Source organism: Chlamydotis macqueenii, chromosome 1 (genome assembly GCF_036417535.1).
Source record: "Chlamydotis macqueenii isolate bChlMac1 chromosome 1, bChlMac1.mat, whole genome shotgun sequence".
NCBI classification, from domain to species: domain Eukaryota; kingdom Metazoa; phylum Chordata; class Aves; order Otidiformes; family Otididae; genus Chlamydotis; species Chlamydotis macqueenii.
In genome coordinates this window covers 199,337,900-199,358,653 of record NC_141556.1, presented here as the reverse complement: position 1 = coordinate 199,358,653, position 20,754 = coordinate 199,337,900, and the positions used below count along the sequence as shown (strand labels likewise).

General features: G+C 42.5%; 1 protein-coding gene across 1 annotated transcript; it reads right to left on the bottom strand.

The window, feature by feature from the left end:
* Window positions 1–8,981: 8,981 nt before the first annotated feature.
* On the bottom strand, window positions 8,982–18,724 carry MSANTD4 (Myb/SANT DNA binding domain containing 4 with coiled-coils). The gene is made up of 3 exons (XM_086742505.1): window positions 18,633–18,724; window positions 12,294–12,922; window positions 8,982–10,871 (listed from the first exon to the last, which is right to left on the bottom strand). The coding sequence occupies exons 2-3, from the start codon at window positions 12,753–12,755 to the stop codon at window positions 10,296–10,298; spliced, it is 1,038 nt and encodes a 345-aa protein (XP_086598631.1). The 5' UTR covers window positions 12,756–12,922; window positions 18,633–18,724; the 3' UTR covers window positions 8,982–10,295.
* Between the last annotated feature and the right edge of the window lie 2,030 nt (window positions 18,725–20,754).

Here is a 20,754-nt window from a genome sequence, read left to right as displayed (position 1 = left end):
CTTGCAGCTGGGCCGGGCCGAGTCGGGCCCAGTTGGCCGCCTGGCAAGAGGCCAGAGGGTGAGGCCTGCAAGGCCCATGAGGCCTGCGCCTCCCTCTCTGCGCCTCTGCCCCCGCTCAGCTTCTTCACATCTTCTCTCTCTTTTTTTTTCTGTTTTCCCCTTCTTAAATACGTTATCGCAGAGGCATTATCACGGGACATTCTGCTACCAATCGGCTTGGCCTTGGCCAGCAGCAGGCCCGCCCTAGGCCCGGCCGAGTCCACTGAACAAAGGGGAGCAACTTCTAGCAGTTTCCTACAGAAGCTGCCACCTTGGGCCCCCCCCTCACTAAACAAAACCACAACAGAGTGGCAGTTCTGGCTGTCCTTGCGACCCATGTTGCATCCTTGGACTCCATATTTACAATTCTTCCCCTGTTAGGAAAAGGCACTTCCTATATCCCAGAACTGTTTGAAAGCTGGCTGTAACTTGAGAAAATGGCTTGACTCAGGAACAGTCCTATGACCTAGCAGAAAACCTTTGGAAATAATTTTTTTTTCACAGGCCTAGTACTGAGCAGTAGTAGTAAGTAAGATCATCAGGTCATTTCGCATAATCCTTGGAATAGTTATGAGAAGCAGGTAATGGTTTTCTCCAGTACGTTAAATAGGTGACTAAAAGATTTGCACTCCATTAACAGAGTAATACACAATAGCTTTCCATGGAGGAATGTCTAATTTATATCTTTTCTGGTTTGCAAACCAAAACTTTAGAAAATGCTTTTCAAACTTCAGTTCTCTCTTTTAAGTTCTCATTTCTGTAATCTCTTCCTATCTCAATGAGATAAATATTGGTCTGAAAAGTAGTGTTCAAGTAGCTAAACTGACAGAGGAGGAAAATTAAAAATTTGCTCCTTCCTTTTACTCTTCTGCACTCTGTGATGGGGCTATCCATCAAGAGTGAGCTATCTCAGGATTGATCACAAGTCTGGCACAATGTAATTACTGAACCAGAAGCATTGTATTATATAGCATGAAATGAAATAGCAACTTTGCCTTCCACATTATGAACCAGTTGACTAATGATGGAGTGTTGCAATTAGAAAATATGGAAGTAACAAGGCAAGGTATTCCACGGTCTGCTAATGTGTAGAATAAAACTACTGATAGTGTGAAGCAGGGAAATTAAAAACAGTAAAACTGTAACAGAAAATAACAATGGTATTCTTAATAAATTGTAAAAGGAGAGGATGGAAATGTCCTCTAAAGTAGGTCAAGTTTAAAAGGATTATGTGCAGTGCATGAAAAGGGCTTCTTCTGGTCTTGTGTCAGTGGGCCTTTTTCTTTTTTTTTTTAATATGTTTTCTGGTGACTGAGAACTGTTGCATTAATTGGCATAGTAACTGTGACCTAGCATCAGGAGATTTTACTTTAAGAGACCAGGAAGAAAAAATGATGAGTTGGGGGTGAGAGCTGCGGCAGTCACATTGCCCAGCGCTCCTTCCCTGACTCCTATTTTGTGCTGCATGAGTGACAAATGGCTAAATCACAGCATCGCTGAAAGATTGCCCGGTGACATTGAGCCAAAAGCACTGGTGCCATAACTATTGGTTTGAAAAAAAATCATTATTTTGGTATAAATTAGCCAAAAAAAAGAAGAAGAGGAAATTATAAAGTACTATAAGTTGCCCCAGGTCAGGACTGAAGGCATTCTTCCCTGCCCTCCTCCTCTCATTTGTCTTCAAGAAAGTTGATTATCTGGAAACAAACAAAAAAAAAAGTTGGGCATTTATTTTGAAGTGCACTCTTTTTTGTTTTTCTTTTTTTTAAGCTTGGATTAAAATCTTTCCGTAGTCCTAATACCAGCTACAAACATTCTGAGTAACTGATGCAAAACAAACCCACTAACATATGGAGGAATCTGGCCCACTCATATTTTATCTTAATGTTAGCTGCAAACTTCAACAGTGCCTGAATGACGCAGAGATTTAGACTTCCAGTGAAACCCAGGCTGGTCGGAGGCCATAGCTGCTGCTGCTTTCACTCTGTAACTTTTAAAATCGTGTTTATTTGCCTCATTCTGAACTACTTGCCTCCTTAGCACGTTGGCCTACTCAAAGACCACTGGTTCTTGGTCTGGTTTCTGGATAACGTGTTCATTGGATAATGTAGCTCTTCACAAACCCACAGCCTAATGCCAAATAAAAGATTCATGAAGACAAATACACATCTAAAGCAAGCAGCTCCAGCCCCTCCCGTGTCAGAACACGGTGCCCACCAAGCCCCTTCTGCCAACTGCTGCCAGCAGGAGCTCTGTGGGTGACCAGTCACAGCTGGGGCAGCAGCTTGTGCATATGCTTATATGAGATAGCTGTGACTATAGCACACACTGGAAACCCTTCCTTGGTATAGTCATGCCACCAGAGGGTCTGCTTGTCCATCATTTTTAGCCCCTGGAAAGGAATATTGCCATAAAGAGCCCAACATTTAGACCATGTCCTAACACAAGTGATGGAAAAGATGAGTGAAAAGTAGAGTGCCAGACCACAGCTTGTAGCATGAGATGCTATTTGAACACCAAAGGCAAAATGTTGCAGTACACTGTGTTGTTGACAACTGATCCCAGGACTGATCATCTTTTTACCTGTTCTGGGCTATGTGACTGCTTGTGACCTTGCAGATGTAGGTTTTCCCATCTGGAAGTTCATGGGGTGCACAAACACAGCAGATGGTACAAACCTGGTAGAGAAATGCTGAGCTCTGAAAGAGCTACTGGATGTTTTCAGAGACAAGAAGCTACCTGGAACACAGCTGAACCGCCATCCTGGCAGGACTCCTTGTGCCGCACACATGATGCTGAGCCAGAGCAGGGCTCCTGGTTCAAAATGCTCGAGCCCTGAGTCGAACGGCCATGCTACCTCCTCCACAGCCTCCTGGGAACAGCCCTCTCCATCCGCAGGGATGTGTTCAGCTAACACACTGGAGTTGGCTGAGCCTAGGAAATAAACGCAGGTCGGAAGACCAAAGGCAGCATCTCACGTCTGCACTGCATAACTGACATGTCTTTTCGTAAGACAAAACTTCAAGAGAAGCCAGTCTGCAACCTGATGGCACAGAGAAACAGGAAAGATGAGCAGGAAAAGAAGCAAATAGTCTTGTTGCTCCTAGTCATGGCACCGTGGAAAATACTGGTGGGGGACAATATCTGTATCACTCTTCATGTTTGCCAAACGTATTTTTAAAATTGTTGAATGATGGAGACCTTCCCTGGGCATCTAGACCTGTCCTTCGTGTCCTGACCAGCCTTTTTCGTCATGGCTAGTCCAGGCAGTCATGGCTGCAATTTAGGCTTATTCTTCCATGTCTCATTGCCAGCAGGCACAAAGAGCAGATTATTTCCTGCAAGTTTTCACGTATTTTAAGTTGTTAGGTCTCCCTCAGTCCCTCTTTTATCAACTAGGTAACCCCAGTTCTTTCACCCATTCCTTGTGGGTGATGCTTTAATACCAGTCATTCTTCTTGCTCAAATTGGGTGGGAAAAGAGAGAGCCTTAACTTCATTACTCCACAGAAGGAAAAAAGGGAGAATATGTCACCACCAGGTCTCTATGGAAAGACAGTGACCAGGGACTGCTGCCTTCTCATGCTCCATTTTAATAGAGCGCCAAGCCAGTGTCATGTTAATGGAGAGATATCAAATTTAATTGAGAGCAACTCAGCGCCATGTGGATGTATGGACATCAAAGTGACAAGCACCCCAGAAATTTCTGAGATAGATGAAGGTGGAGAAGTGCAAGAGAGAAGGTGAAGCAGAGACCAGGAACGTGCAAGGAGGGAGGGTGACAGCCTGGAGGAGAGTGGAGCAGCGAAAAACAGTCTTTCCCTAACGTCTGAGCAATGAGGCAAGGGGCCAAACTGTCTGACACAGCACTTCCACTCCTGAGTGGGAGACTGGGAGCTTGAGCTGAGCAGGGTCACATTTCAAAACACTTTAAGCACAGGAGCAACAGTGGGCATGCTTGGGGTTACTAATTCTTGTAAGAAGACAGAGGGCCTGTGTCCTAAATCACAGAGGAGGAATAACAGCCTGTGAGATGTCACAGACTGAGACCCACACAGGGCCTTAAGCAATCTTCTCTATTAAGTGTAGCTTCTGCTGGTCATTAGATTGCAAGGTTATTATATCCAACACTAAAAAAAATAAAAAGAAGGGAAAGGGAAAGGGAAAGGGAAAGGGAAAGGAAAAGGGAAAGGGAAAGGGAAAGGAAAAGGAAAAGGGAAAGGGAAAGGGAAAGGGAAAGGGAAAGGGAAAGGGAAAGGGAAAGGGAAAGGAGAAAGGGAAAAGGGAAAAGGGAAGGGAAAGGGAAAGGGAAAGGGAAAAGGAAAGGGAAAGGGAAAGGGAAAGGGAAAGGGAGAAAAAAAAAAAGAAAAAGAAAAAAAGAACACCATTGCATTTGGTGGCATTTTCTGACACCCTTTGGCTTAAATTCACTAGTTGATTTCAGCAGCAATAGAGAAAATTCAGTCTTTCCTCCTCCCACTTCTCCCACTTACCACTTCAATCAAGGCTCCTGATTGACACAGAGTAGGATTTTTAAGGGTATTTTTGTGTTTGTGAAATATCAGCCCTGGATCTGACTCTGACTCCTTGAAGGACTCTGTGCCTTTCTGAGGGGAGCTTCTGGAGGCGTGTGAGCCAGAGAAGCAAGTGATGCTGATACTCTTTTGTGACAACTGCATCAAAAGTTCTGTGAAAAGGTGAAGAAATAAGAGTTATCAGCTTCTGTTCCCACTTGCAAGGGGGATTTTAGAAACTTTTTGGGGGGGAGGGGAAACAAAATATAAACATAATTCAGTTACATTTTGAAAAGGCATCTAACAGATTATTGCCCATTTCAAGATGATGCACACACATAACAACCAGTCCTGGATTATCCAAATTCCTGGCATAGCAGCAGTGTTTTGGGCAACTTTTACCACAGGGCAACTGATGAATTGCCTGATGTAAGTGAGAGCCCTGTGCTCTACCTGGGAAAGTTCACAGGAACACAAGACTTACTTTTCTGTCCCTCTTGGGCCCTTCATGCTGTTTCACAGACCTGGCAGCGACAGAGAAGTTTCTTCCAACACCTGAAACAGCTCCAGGATAGAGATGGTGGCTTTGCCCTTTTTTGCCCACTCTTGCTGTTATCCTGGAGACAGCAAGAGAAGCAACACCCAGGACACCATCACCCAGTCACACAGCTCCTACCTCCACAGGTGGGTGCTGGAGAACTCCTTCACTCACTGCATGCTGCTCTGACTAGTACCACCGATACATAAGAGCTCCTGGACTGTTATCAGGGATTGGGTGGGTCCCATCAGCTCTGCAGGTAAACATGTAGCCTTCCTGCCATCTCTCTAATCCAGGGCCCAGCACAGCCCGGCTGCTTAACCTTGTCTCAAGTTGGTAGGAAAATCGTGAAGTTGTGAGAAAAAACTCAGAAAGTTTGTAGGTAAGAGTCGAGTAAGATAAGGTAAAAACTACAGATGGAGGTAGGATTGTTGAGATTGATATCACTATCACTTCTAGGATTTATGGGGAAAAAATGTACCAACATGAAAAGATTAAGAAATATCAAAGCAAAAAAAAAAAAAAAAAATCTATCAGAACATGGCAACTCAGCACCACCAAAGAGCCCTGCTGGGAAGCCTCGGAGGATGATAAATCCTTTCTCTCTTGGTTGATGCCTGCCTGGCTAGTAAAGACACTTTGAGGTGATAAGGATACCAATGCTTAGTCTGAGAACTTATTAAATCCCAACCATCTCTTGTTTGTCTTAATAAATACATGTTTTATACCTTGTGTATACATTGCTGGCAGCATCTATCTATGCACAGTTGAAGTTGCTCAAAATGGCCTCAGGACCCCTTACTCAAAGAAATGAAGTTGACTTCGAATCCTAACATGTTTTCTCAGACATGTCCTGTTCATCCTGGGCTGTTCTTGGGGACCACATGTACAACCTTACCCTATGACCTTCTCTGGCTGTTGTTAGGACACTGTTAAGCATTAGCCAGTCTGTCTCCAGACTGCATTGTGAAAACACCTGGATGCACTCTGCTTCTCTTCATCAATGTCTTAGCCAGGCACAAATTGGTGGAACCCATCACTAATAACAGACTGTGGGAAATTCTCTGAAGTAGCCTTTATTTTAGCTTTGCTACTTCACATTCTCGCCCTAAAATTACTGGCTAGAAACCCCTTCATGGAGTAGTGGACATAATGGCATTTATAAGGGCCCCAGTGCATGCACTGCAGTACAGAAAACCACCTGGCATGCACAGAGCGCATGAGCCTGCCACCTTCCGAAGCGGCCGCAGCTCAGGCTGCGCTTTGGCCCTCACCTTCCCCATACATACATTCCCATGAGAGTGCACAGAGCCATGAGGTCTGACATCAGTCCATCAGACAAAGCCTCAGTAAAGCAGTTCACAATCACCACTGGGGATATTTCCAGTACTCTGTTTAATTTATCACCAGCTTCACCTGCCTTCCCTCTTACTAAATGTTTGATCTTCACCCCTCTGCTTTTTTTTCTTTAAATACTTGCCACTTCCTCCATATGTGTGTGGTTTCCCTCTTGTCTTAAAACTCTTCCCAGCCTGGAAATGTTGCTCATTACTTACAATCACAGGTCCTTCTTTTAAGCAGGAGCCCAAAATCTCCCCCTCTCTAACAGAGAAACTGAGTTCATGTGTGTATCCTGACTTGGGCGACATTTATATGGTCGAAATCCTGCCCTTAGGCTTTGCTGTCAGGATTCCAGGTTGGTAAATCAAGCAATTAAAGTTTAAGAGACTGTAGATTAGTATTTAAAGATATGACATTTAAATTCAAATTGCCACAAAATGACTGCAATTTTGATATAAAAAAAAGCAAGCCATAAAATTGATGTATTAAACTCTGTAATTTTCTCTAAATTTTATGTGGAAACTGTATTTTCAATAATTTATGATGATACTTAATTTAATCATTCAGTGTTTTCCAAAAGGTTTTGTATAACCAAAGGATGCATCATTTCCCTAGGAGGCTGAATAGTTGTTAGAAGAAATAATTGCTTACATACAGCTCTATTTGGAGAAGTGTTCAAATTTCTGAAATGATTCAGGATTCAGAAATGGTTCAGATTTATCTGTTCATTTTTTTCCCCTAAACCTTTAATGCTCTTGGGCCATAATTCCCAAGATGTCTATTGTAAAATGCAAACCATTATCCTAACAGTCATGTCATTCAACCGGAGTAAAATATGAAGACAGAGGTGCTGGTACCAAGTAGCAGCGCAACTGCCCATCGAAACAGGAGCCAGACTCCACATCTGCTCCTTCCCAGCCAAGTACTTCATACAGACAAGGCCATAGGAAGGTTCTCTGTCCTAGCTTGGTCCTTCTGGTCACGACCTCTTGCACAGCTGGCTATGTTGGCCCTTGTTCCTACCCACCCTGTTTGGCAATCATAATAGTTATCTAGTGTGTTGGTTTTGTTTAGTGGGGGGGCTACAGTGGCAGCTTCTACAAAAAGCTGCTAGAAGTTTCCCCTTTGTCTGGTGGACTTGGCCAGGCCTAGGGAGGACCCGATGCTGATGAGGACCAAAGCAATTGGTGGCAGAATGTGCCCTGATAACACCTCTGTGATAAAGTATTTAAGAAGGGAAAAAACAGAAAAAAAAAAAAAGAGGAGATGTGAAGACTCTGAGTGGGGGCAGAGAGGGGGAGGTGCGAGCCTTGTGGGCCTTGCAGCCCCTCACCCTCTGGCCTCCCGCCGGGCGGCCGACTGGACCCGACTTGGTCCAGCCCGGTTGCAAGAAGTGGAGAGGAGATGAGATGTGAAGAGAACCTGACAGGCGTCTGCCTGCCTGTTGTGAAGAATTCTTGTGAGAGGAACGGCTGCAGATGCCAAGGTCAGTGAAGAAGAAGGGGGAGCAGTAATGCTGCTCCTGGCCAAGATTCCCCTGCAGCCCGTGGTGCAGCCCATGGTGGAGCAGGTTGTCCCCCTGCAGCCCATGGAAGCCCACGGAGAAGCAGAGATCCACCTGCAGCCCATGGAGGACCCCACGCTGGGGCAGGTGGATGCCTGAAGGAGGCTGTGGCCGTATGGGAAGCCTGTGCTGGAGCAGGCTCCAGACAGGACCTGTTGCCTCATGAAGAGAGGAGCCCACACTGGAGCAGGTTTGCTGGCAGGGATTGTGACCTTGTGGAGGACCCACACTGGAGCAGTTTGTGAAGAACTGCAGCCCATGGGAAAGACTCACACTGGAGAGGTTCATGGAGAATTGTTTCCCATGGGAGGGACCCCCCGCTGCAGCAGGGGAAGAGTGTGAGGGGTCTTTCCCCTGAGGAGGAAGGAGCAGCAGAAACAACGTGTGATGAACTGACCACAACCCCAATTCCCTGTCCCCCTGCACTGTTGGTAAGGAGGAGGTGGGCAAATCAGGAGTGAAGTTAAGCATGGGAAGAAGGGAGGGGTGAGAGGAAGATGTTTTAAGATTTAGTTTTTCTCATTATCCTACTCTGATTTCATTGGTAATAAATTACATTAATTCTCCCCAAGTTGAGTCTGTTTTGCCAATGACATTAACTGCTGAGTGATCTCCCTGTTCTTATCTCGACCCATGAGCCTTCTGTCATATTTTCTCTCCCCTGTACAGCTGAGGAAAGGAGCAATCGAGCAGCTTTGGCAGGCACCCAGTGTCCAGCCAGGGTCAACCCACCAATCAGGAAGAAAAATCTCAGATAAACTTCCCCCTGAGGCATTTCTATCCAGCTGGTTTGTGTCTCCTTCCTTTTTCCTTTCTCAAGTAAATGCTGATTGGTCTGAGTATTACTCTGAGATGCCTCATCTCTTCGATGTACTACACAGGCGATACAGGCACCAGCAACTTTGGGGTCCTGCAGTGCTGAGTACCCAGGTTTCTCTTCATATGTAGCCCTGTTTCTCCATGAAGAAACACAGTCTCAAGAGCAATTTTGGGTTGTAGTAGTCAAATTTATTTCCACTGTAGAAGCACACTTGTTTCAGTAATAAAAAAATAACATTTTCTTTGCAGAATAAAAGTAATCCTGTAGTGGTATAAATATATTTACTTCACAAGAATCCATGTAAGTCACTCAGCATACATTCAGATCTAGTATTCTCCTAATCCTAAGTTTCAAATTGAGTCAACAAAAGATAGTTACTTGCAGAAAGATGAGAAACATGAAGTCTGGCTCAGTTGGGATTTAAACATATATGAAATAATAGAAAGTGTCCTTGGATCTCTGTTCGTCTAATTAAAACACACAATACGGTGTCAGCCATAGAAGCCTCTTCTGGCCACCCCATGGACACAACCTCAGTGCTGGCCAGGCAGAACTAACATCAGGAATGTTAGTGTTCAAGCTCAGTGCTACTGAGTCTGTGCTCAGCCTCTGCATCTCCACTCCCAAGACTCCCATCACCAGTCTTTCAAGGAATAAACCAGGTCTAGCAGCTTACTCTGGGGGGTTATCGCAGGCTGATCAGACAGCACGCCTGATCAATCAGTACACCCCTGTGCTATACTAAGCTAGGTGCTATATTCCATACAGCTTTATTAATGACCTGGTGCAACCAACAGTCCAGCTTACAGTAGCAACAGTTGATGTGTAACATTATCTGGTATGAATACTTCATGCAAAAGGAAGAATACTATTTTCTGTGCTCCCATTCGGCTCAAGCCATGGAACAACAGTAAACACAACTGCAGTGAATTTTACTTGCACTTTAACTTTTGGATAATTCTTGAGCTCTTTTTCCAATTGTGGGGGTGAAAAAATAAAACAAACAACCCCAAAAAGGGGAAATTCAGTTTAATGAATCAATTGCATCATGACTCAGTTATTGTGTGGGCTATTGTCAGCACCATGCCCTCACAACATACGTATTCTGATCCTTCCTTACTGTTAGTACAGTGAAAAAAGTACAAGGTTCAGCCTTGATTCTTCTCAATGTGTCTACAAGAGGAGGACACCAAACCAATACAACACAATACTGAAGACAAGAGAACATAACACTTAGTTCTGATATACTGAAAGCAATTTCACACATAAGCTCACTTATGTAGGCACACTGACATATTGAGCACCATTTTTTTTTCTTTTGTTTTTTTTTTTTTTCTTTTTTTTCTTTTTCAGTTTAACATCAACATTCAACTCTGAACAGAAGAATGTTAAGCCCCTAGGACAGTTTCAGTATTAAGAAAAGAACTACCTCTATTTTACAAACATCAAAACACTAGTGTTGACACTTCAGTTGAGAAGTTCACTGCAAGTGACCCTCTCTCTGAATTCGAAGGCGCTCCTTCTCCACTTGCAAGCGTTCCTTCTCAATCTGCAGCTTCTCCGACTCAAACTTTAGGAACTGCAGCCTCTCCTTCTCTAACTGCAAACGTTCTTTTTCAAGTTTTAACTTTTCAGTTTCCAGATCCAGAGGCTGCATGATGGGTTTCTCTGTTTGGGCGAGGTCATTTTCCAGGGCAGGTTTTTCAGCATGCAGAGTCTCCAGCCTGAGTTTCTCCCATTCAATTTGAAGTCGCTCCTTCTCAATCTGAAGTCTCTCACGCTCCAAGTCAACATGCCGCAACCTTTCTTTTTCAATTTGCAAGCGCTCCTTCTCCACTTGCAGCCTTTCAGCTTCAATGTCTAGGCGCTGCTTCTCCAGCTCCACTTTCTGCTTCTCCAGATTTATAAGCAAGTGAGAATCTTCATAGGCTAGCCTAGCTTGAGCAGAGCTTAGGTTTCCAAACTCTTCAATGTGGGGGAAGTCTGGCAGGTCATTTTCCTTTTTCGAATCTGGCAAAACTGATGACAAAATTTCTTCTTCTTCCTCAATAGGAAACTGCAGAGAGGAATGTGATACACAAGAATTACACTCCAGTCTTTATGCCAGAATAAATTTATTACACACAACTTGACTGAAAAGAACATACTGAGTTTTTTCATCTTAAAAGCTACTCAGAACTGCTTAACTTCTGAGCTGTGAAGTAACCATGTTTAATTTAAAACTGTTTTTCTGTTGTTACATAGGCTGAGAAATATGCTTAATCTACCAATTAATATCTGGTAATGAAAAATGGAAAATCAGTTTGTCAGTGGACATCCAAGAAAATAAATAAAATATTGCACTACAGATATTATAAAGCATTCAGAATGACAGACAGAAAAATGGATCTAAGAAAGCCTATGTTGTTCTTGCTTTTCCTGTATCTAAGTGACATTTATATAAGCCACTAGGAATTTGTTGTAACTAATTACTTATCAGAGCAGCTGGATCCACAGGCTATGCGGTATGTAAGCTAACCCAGCCTTTGCTAACTTGAGGATTCAATTTCTGAAAAAAAAAAAAAAAAGAAAAAAAAAAAGAAAAAAATTTAACACTGATGTTTTTCACATGCTCTTAACCCTTCCAACTGTATTGAGTGGGTCAATAAACAGGACTTGTTTAACTCATTTTGTATTATCACATTTGCTGGAAAGCTATTTATGATGCAGATGACTAGGTGGTTAGGATCACTGCTCTTGGCAGACTGTAACAACTCATGCAGAATTATAGCCCTTATGTGCTACAAATTCATAGTACACAAGGGATAATTGTCTCCCACTAAGTATGCTACAAAAGAAAGGCAAAGTGAGGAAGCTATGGATTCAGAAAATCTTAAGACAACAAGAGCCACTGCCAATCCTCTAGCATTAGAGCAGACGCTGTTCTTCAGCAGTTGTCAGACAGTAGTCCCACTACCATTTAACAGCTTATGCCGTTTTTTTTTCCCAACACACATCTCAACTGAGCTAAGACAGGAGTTGCCTCCCTGCCCCCCCCCCACCCCAAAAAAAAAAACAACACCAGACTAAAACTGTTTTAGTACCCCTTTTTGAAATAAGAACTATATATTTGTACAGGAACAACTATCCAAACATTTGACTTCACTCCAGCTGGCTGTCTACCCCAGGACAGTTACAGTAGTACTAGCAGTAACAACCTGTCTACAGGATCCACAGCTGCTTGCCAAATTCACACTAAAATTCTGACAGCGAGGAATGGCTGGCTGACTTATTCACCTCCTGTAGGTTCATTTTAAGTTGCTAGATTTGAATACCATCTATATCTGAACCATAGTTGTTTCTACAGTTTCTTTAATTCACACATTCAGAAAAAAAAAAAAAACAGAAACAGATGCTATGAAGAAACACAGCAAAAAGCCTTATGCTGAAGTGAAATGAAGGCCATATTGCATATAGCTAACGTATGTCAGTCACTCACTTCAAAATTCTGTGGATCCTCCTCTTCCTCTTCTACTTTGATTTCTGTTAAAGATCCACCAGCTTCTCTGAAGTCAGTGATATTTTGCCATTCAAAACTAGACTCAATTGCAAATCCCATTTTCTCATCCATGTCTTCAGTGAGAGAGTCATCTAAATTGGATGAAGGAAGGTGAAACCCAGGACCTACTACTTTGATGTTTGCATTCAGACGTTTTCTCTTCATGAGTGCTCTCCAGTCAAGGTATCGCCTTTTTACTTCTGTCCCTGTTCTTTGCTCTCCTTCACCTACAGCATTTACACACTCCGCTATTTCCTCCCAAGCTTTCCGTTTCATCTCATTAATTGTTGTATTAAGTTGCTTTGAAAAAAGTACTTCTCTCCTTTTTCTGATTTCCTTAAGGAGAGTTTGAGTTTCCTGAACGCTAAAATTGCTTTTCCTTTTTCTTTTTAATTGTTTCATTTTTTCCAGCTTTAACCTAATAATTTCAACACAGCAGACTACAGAGATGATCTGACACTAATCAGTTATTAATACAACTAAAATTTAAAAGCCAAGAAAGCAGAGCTCAGTTCTCGTGAAGTTAATTTTCTCTTCACTTTGTAGTATTTTCCTATTTGTCAGGCTTCCTAAGAGAAAAAGAGCAAACAACATGAATCTGCAAGGTATACACTGTATATTTTCATTTAATGAACTTGACTAGTAAGTCATCATTTAAGGAATGCGTATCTTGAACTGGTCGTTCATTTGACAGAAGAAAAACATTTTGTTAAATTCTGAATATAAAGTAGCTATAGATACCTTCTCTAATCTCATATGAATTATAAATCTATTAATATATCCATGTCACAAATCATTAAGGTTGAGTTGATATTTCCATTACAAAAATACAGCTACTTTCCTTCAACTCTTAAGAGTTTTGCCAGTCAAGATTTGCCTAAGGCTGAAATTTGACATACACATTTCAGTTTGAATGGTAAATTATTTCCAAAAGAAGCTAAAATTGTTATATCATTACTTCAAAAACATGAAATGTTTAGGGGACTGAAATTTCTGAGATACATTTTAAAGGAGACACCATTTCCATAACAAAAAAAAAAAAGTAGATTAATATGAAAGGTTGAAGTTTTAGAGGCTCTTCTGACTTATCTTAATCACAATCATTCTGCTGAATGTCAGAAAATAACCAGTTCAAACAAATGTCATGCATTAGAGATGTTTTAATAGGAAACAGATTTAGAAATAAGTTACTACATGTCCATGGTAAAGCCCTTCTCTATCCTTCTCACATCGCAAAACACCTCATGTCAGATGTGAGGATAGGTTGAAAGTGTGTCCAGTCCTCTACCCTCAGGAATAGCATCACAGTGCCTGATGCTGAAAAGAAAGCTCAACCCTGTAATACACCTATTGTGCACAATTCTGTACAGAAAGTGGTAAGTTTGAGTGGGAGAGACAGGGGACAATCAATGCAGTAATTGATATATCATAGACCATATTAAAATAAGAAAAAAAATAATGAAAGCAGAGATCGAGAATAAAAAATGGTTCTTGGTCAAACTGCTTGGTAATGGTCCAACCTAGGATTTAGTTTGAACTTTCTTTTGTACCATGTTACCTACCACTTCAGGTAGGTTTAAAAGGCTTTAAACCAAGCAGGTCAACGATTCACTATATATACTTACAGTTTAAAGCTGTTATGTTTGTTCACTATTAATCTAGTATAGACCTTTAGTCCACTTGAAGCAAATGGCTCGCAGATTATATATTAGACTGCTACTGAGTAATGGACTTAATCCTTAAATAACTCCCCCCCTAGCTATACAGGATTCTTAAATTATGAAGTATATTTTTTGCCTGTTATTCTCCTAAACTTGGTTAAAACATACACATCAGCACACTACACAGAAACTCTCCATTTGAGGGATAATGTACATAATAGTTTAGATGTTACTCTTCATCTCCTATGCACTACTGACTATAAATAAGTGGTTCACTTGCAAAGTTTTCCATATCAAGCAACATTCTTCCATACCCAACACGTAAGCATGCTGGCATCAAATATTTTTCAAAATGTTGCATTTAAGAAACTGGTTTACTACTTCTCCTCATTAAAACATTGCCCTCACTGTGAATCCATTTACTTCCAATGGTTACTAGCTAGAAAACACGCAAAAGTGAGTCTCAAGAAGAAACCAACTGCATAAAGCATGAGTGTGTCTCAGCATGGACCACTCTACAGAACTCCAATGCAGTTACTCAGGACTTTTGACTCCTCACACTCAAGTTGGAAGCTGCATGTGGCTGTTTAAAATGTGTCAAACTTCCTGCCCTTCTGAAAATAAAATACCAATTGGTTTTGAGAAAGGGGAATTATTTTTAAAAATAATATAACCTACTGTTTTAATGTAGCTCCTTAACTTGACATGACCAGTACTAAAAAAAAAAGTGCAGTTTTAAAAGTCAGATGTATATCACACACAGCACTGTATCTGCTAGAGCTACATAATTTTTTTTCTGAGACCTTTCATCTGATCTTTAAGTCTCCCTTAACCTTCATTATTTATAAGTTTAACAAAAAAGAGATACTTGGGCTTTCAAGGAAGCAGCGTCATATTTACTTCTGTCTGGCAGTAAATCGATTTATCTGGTACTTGCTGTGCTTTTCAAACGCAAATTACAGTGTTAGTGGTTTTCTATCATTATGGCAATTGAATTTCTTGACCTATGTATCAAATTCTAAGTTTATCTTGTGTAAGTTTTTGTTTGGTTGGTTTTGGGTTTTTGTTTTGTTTTTTGTTTGTTTGGTTGGGTTTTTTTGTTTTGTTTTTTTTTTAACTTTTTAAAAAGTCACCAAGCAGGTAAATTCTTCAGAAAAGTTACCTGCACACAGAATGAATTAATAGCACTTTTAGAAGCTTCACTGTTAATAACGCACTCTTAATTCTGGATGGAAATATATAGATTAAGCTGTGATTCCTGGTTACTAGGGAATGACCAAGTACTTGTATCTTCATGCTGGCTTTAGAAACACACACATTTGCACTTACCTGTTTTCAGGTAAAGATTCAGAGGTACCCATTTTGAGTTGGTCTTCCAAAAGGTAAAAAGAATTACATAGACTTCTAATACACAACTTAAGTTTGCCAAGAATTACAAGGCAATTACAGGTATTTCTGACTTGTCACTACCAAGACAATGAACCTCTGTTCATAAGGTCACACTTATTTTTATTGAAATCAGTAGAATTTCATATTTGATTTTAAGCATAGACTTAAGTGAACATTCAAGTACTTTACTAACTATGGAAAAATGGGTCCAACTTTCCAAAGCACTTGCCAGTTGGATATGTCAAACTCTTGAAAGCACTAGTAGATACTTAATTGTCTCTGAAGATACCTAAACATCAAACTTCTGCTGAATCACAGCTGTTTTCATCTCAAGATACACACTGGCTAAGTCCTTTACTTAGCCCCAGCTGAGATGAACAAGGTTCTGGTCTTTCCCCAGTAACAGGGAAACACGGGATTTTAGAGACACACATCGTATCTCAATTTACCCTGGCCCTCCATAAATTTCCCAATGCTAATACAACAGGATAAAGTGGGCATAATCACAGCAAAAGAAAAAAAACCCTGGATTTTCAAATAAAATTTTCATCAACATTGTTTTCTAAATAGAATTCTACACAAATGCAGAAGACACAACCAGGCAAGTTCTCATTTTAGCTCCAGAGAAGGTTGAGAGTTAAAACACCCAAATGTCAGGTTACCTTGTGGGTCAGTCTCACTGCCCCTTGCGCAGGTGTTGTGCATCACCTGTCTGACCTCCCCAGTCACTCTTTGTGACATGCTTCATCTTGGGTTTGGATTTATGCCATAATCCAAGCACATAACCTTTAAGAATTATAATACTAACTTGGAAACTACAGGCACCCAATTCTTTTACTATGTCAAGTTTTCTTTCAAACTTTTTTTTTTTTTTGCTAGAACACATCTGATACAGGCCCCTGAATTTCTGAGTAAAACAGTAGCAAAGCCTACCTATTTTAAATAGTCATGAGTTTAACTTCAAATTGGTAAGGATATCTCACCTTTTCTAATTCTTTCCTTTTTGAAAGCATACTGCATCATTAAAGACAATTCCTTTCTTATTAAAATAAATGAGTGTTAATGGTCTTAATAGTATATAGACTTCCAGAGTCAGATAAACTCCACTGTGGGACTGTTTATCTTTCTGATACAGTAACTAAAAAGCATTATTATCTAACTAAAGATGAGGTTTGGAATATTCTGTTTTCTGACATTGCTAGATGGTCTCCAGGAGATTATTTTTAATGCAGAAAAATGAACTGTTAAATGCTCAAAGTAAATAAGGGACAAGAATGGTAATAAGCTCGGATTTGTACACGTTCTAGATAGTCACAGAAAAAAACCCCAAACTTACAACCATTTTGAAAAGCATGACTTACAAAAACATGACCTAGCGCATGTTTAAGTTCTGCTTTGATATGAAGTCTAAAGCATGAGATGCATACATTTAGAAAAAAAAAAACTGCAAATAGACATTACAGTTTTTTCCAAAATCAGAATCATAACTGCTCTACATTTTAGTGTCCTTAGCAGAGGATTCCATAGTAAATAATACTAGGGAGATGGGAAGTTCACTCAGAAAAAGTATGTGGAGATAAAGAGCAGATATGAAAAAATCTTTTGGTCTGATCAAGCCACTTACACCTCTATGAAGGTAAGAGAAGACATCTGCAAGAAAAAAAAAAAACCTTCTCAACTATACAATCAGAAGTACTTCTGTACTGACAAGGAACAGCTGCAGCTCCGTCAAGCGACACAGAAACCCCTGGGAAATAACAGAGGATGTGAACAGCCCATTGCGTGACCAGCCGTGCACCCATCACATGGCATGGTGCTCTGTGCAAATGCAAAATGCGTATTTTTACATTTCGGATAGGAATGCAAAGTCCTGGCTAGAAAAAAAAAAAGAACTATTCTGATCATATGCTAACAGAAAGATTTCAAGGGTCTTCCAGTTGGCAACATGGAGCTCTGAATTTGATGTAGTCCTGTCAGCCAGATGCAACCCACAGTCAAGAAGGTCCTCATCACCACAAGTAATTTGTCAGGGTTGAAATGAAACAAATATTGCAAAACTAAACTGACCACTCCACAAACACACAGAACACACATACACTGAATAACTCGGAAGTGCATAACGACAGGGGCATCCACATTCTACCCTCTGTGTCTTTGTGTCTCCTTTGTTCACAACTTATTGTGTGAACATGTGCTGCAGCAACAAAAAAACAACTAAACAAACAAAATGCCCCACAAAACAAGCAAGCAAACAAACAAACAAAAAAATCCATGCATTCACCAGGATTGAAGGATTGTTGCTAGCATCAAACTTGAATTATTCTCTAAAAAAATCATTACTGTTTACATATGATGTCTTGATGGTTTGCCCCCTTTTTTTTTAACTATCAGACCTTGTGATTGAAGAAAAAAAAAAAGCTTAAATCAGGAGGACTTGCTATCTATATTTTTTTAAAATAAATTTGTGAGTCTGAAGATCTTTGCATGATACTGAAGACTATGGCTTTCTGGAAAACGTCGTATGCGGCTCACAAGGGATGGCTACATTGGCTTGGAACAACTCATGCTTTTGTACCATGAGAGCCTTTAGTGCAGGAAGATCTGGGTGCTGCTGAACCCAGGTCACCAGACAGTCCTCCTCGCAAGGAGTCTGCGGCTTCAGCACACAAAAAGGCAAAGACGAAAGGGACCCAGCACCACCTGTAAGGACAGCTGAACGAAGCGGAGAGGAGGTACCGGGGGCGGAAGGGAGCTGTGGATCCGGGCTGCTGAATCCACAGATTCACCCCTCAGAAGGTCCCCTGCCCCAGCCTGCACGGGAGAGCCCCCCCCCCCGAGCAGGCCGCGGGTGCCGGAGGGCTGAGGGCCGGCACAGTGCCCGGGTCCCCGGCTGCCCGCCCGCCCAGCCCGGCCCCGCCAGGAGGCGCACAAAGCCCTGCGGGGAGGCCAAAGGCGGCAGCAGAGGCCACGCACGCCCCGCCGCGCTGAGCCCCGGGGAGTAGGCGGGCCCGCGGGCCCCACTCAGAAGGACGGCGGGCAACGGCCTCACCGCCCTCAAGGGACGGAGGAGCCCCACCGCTCTCCTCTCACAAAGGGGCCGGGGGCCGCCTGCACCTCGCGCGGTACCAGCCCCACCAGGGGAGCGGCTGCCTCAGCCCCGCCGCGGCCCGGTCCCGGTCCCGCTACCCCACCCCGCCTGGGTCCCCGGGGAGCCGCGCCAACTACTCACCTGCGCCCAACTCTCCTCTCCGAGTCGCCGGCCCTTTAAAAGCCACTACCCTCCCATTGGGTGACTTGCGTGCCCGTCAGTACTTCCCGCACGCCTATTGGCGGTCTCACGTCCGCCACTTCTTCCCCCGCCCCGCTCCGACGCGCCAGGCGGGCCGGAATCCCCCACAGACGCTTTGGAGTGCTGCAACGCCCCTCCCAGCCGGGGGCCGCCGCCGTGCGCAGCGCCCAGACAGCATTGGCTACCATTGCTGCTTGTTTTCCCAGTGCCTGCCGATTGGCTACTGCTCGTTAAGGCCCTCCTGTCCCCTCAATGAGCTTCCGGCGGCTGGGATCTCGCCGGGTCACGGAGGAGTGAGACGGGGCGGTTCCGGCGCCGCTGTCTCGCCCTCTTTGTCTGAGGGGGCCGGCGCTCCTCTGCGGCGGTCGGGGAGGGAGGGGGAGGCTCGGCTTCCAGGCGTGCCGTGTGAGCGCACGCCCAGGCTGAGGCTGAGGGTTTGTGCAGGGAGAGAGCCCGCCGGGCCGGGGGGCCTGGCAGGCTGCGGCCCTGCTGTGGGCCTTTCCGGGGCCGTGTAGGGGCAACCAGAAAACAGCGTGCGGAGCCAGTGTGGCCGTTGGTTTACGGTGGTCGAGCTAGCGCACAGCAATTTGCATTTCCTCCTCAGCTGTGGGGTTTGAGTGTACCGTGGGCTTTGTGATTAAAATCGTGACATAGCGCTTGTGGAGATAGTGGCATAATGATTGCTTGGAAGGTGCTGCTTATGTAAGCCACCATATAATGGATGTAAGTGAATATATGTGTAAAGCACTTTTGTGGGGCTTTCTGTTCTAGGGCTCTTCCTTTTTGTTTTGTCTGGCGCTTGCTGTCTGTATTACATCCTATTGCTGTGGTAATGTAACCTTTGTACAGGCTCAAGGTGCTACCTGCAGGTAGATAATTAAAAATTTTTTTTTTTTTGTGAAAGTTTGCTACTTTTGCCTAACCTGATGCATGGCATTTATTATTTTGCATATTAACAATTACTTTAATTCTTTAAAATCTTAGTTCTGGGCTGTACTCAGTATTTGGCCTTAAGCATTTTCACTGGATGGGTAGGTTATTTGGTTAATATAACTTCTAGTGATCATAATTGTCATGATGAAGCTACAGATCTCTTAACAGTGGTATTTTTCAGTTTCAGTCAACAATTCTGGCAATGAACTTCCTGAAAATATTTATAGAAACTAAATGTGGAAAGGCTATGAATTCATCAGCTTGCTTACAGGTAATGATAGTTTTCCTGCTGTGCTTGCCCATTGTGTATTGAATATCATAAACCCTTAAGGAAAATAGTAAGGAGTAGGGTAGCAAGACTATGCCACACTGCTGGCAATACATTATAGTGATATTTCTTACTAAGACCCATGGATGAACTAGGCTTCAATTCACATTATTACCAGTATTTTGACAGTACTCAAAAATAAGATGCAAGTGTGTCCTAAAGGTCTTGCAAGCTAGTTTGAACTAGATTCAGGTGCAAGTAGGTGGAAAAGTGATAGAGTGTGAAAGTCATTAACAGTCTGAACCTCTGCCATTCTGCAAAAATTATTAGTGCTAATTATATCTCATTCAGTATCCTTCTTATATTATGAAGCACAAAACCATTAGAATAATTTGAACTAGGAAGCGTATGATTTCCTGGGGTAGCTACGCACATAATTCTGAATAGCTCTACTTTCTCCCCCTGTTGTTATTCTGCTTTTACAGAAGCTATTATTAATCACAGGTGAAAAATCTTGGTATATACCTGCTTCCTCAAACAAATCCTTGTGCCTCCTTTTTTCATGTGAACTGTCTTGAATTTACATGTAACTTATGTGCCATAATTATGTGTAATTTATTCATTAAATCCAGATGCTGCTTCCTTGTTTTTGATCACAATATGAAAAGCTGTACCATATGGTCTACTTCAGATACAAACTGTGCAAGTCCATGGTGAATTCCCTGGATCATACATACACAATTTCCTTCTGACTGTGCACAGGGTTAAACAACCACAGCTCTCAGATTTGGTCTGTGAATCCCTTCATTATTCAATTCAAGCTTTTAACACTGTGAACACCGTTGGAATGCTTTGTACGTG

What these genes read in the sequence shown, in the direction of transcription:
- MSANTD4 (XM_086742505.1), bottom strand. Translation starts at nt 12,755, where the DNA reads ATGAAACAATTAAAAAGAAAAAGGAAAAGCAATTTTAGCGTTCAGGAA. An exon ending in AGGATCCACAGAATTTTGAA is followed by an intron (nt 10,872 to 12,293) that starts GTGAGTGACTGA and finishes TCCTCTCTGCAG; the next exon opens with TTTCCTATTGAGGAAGAAGA.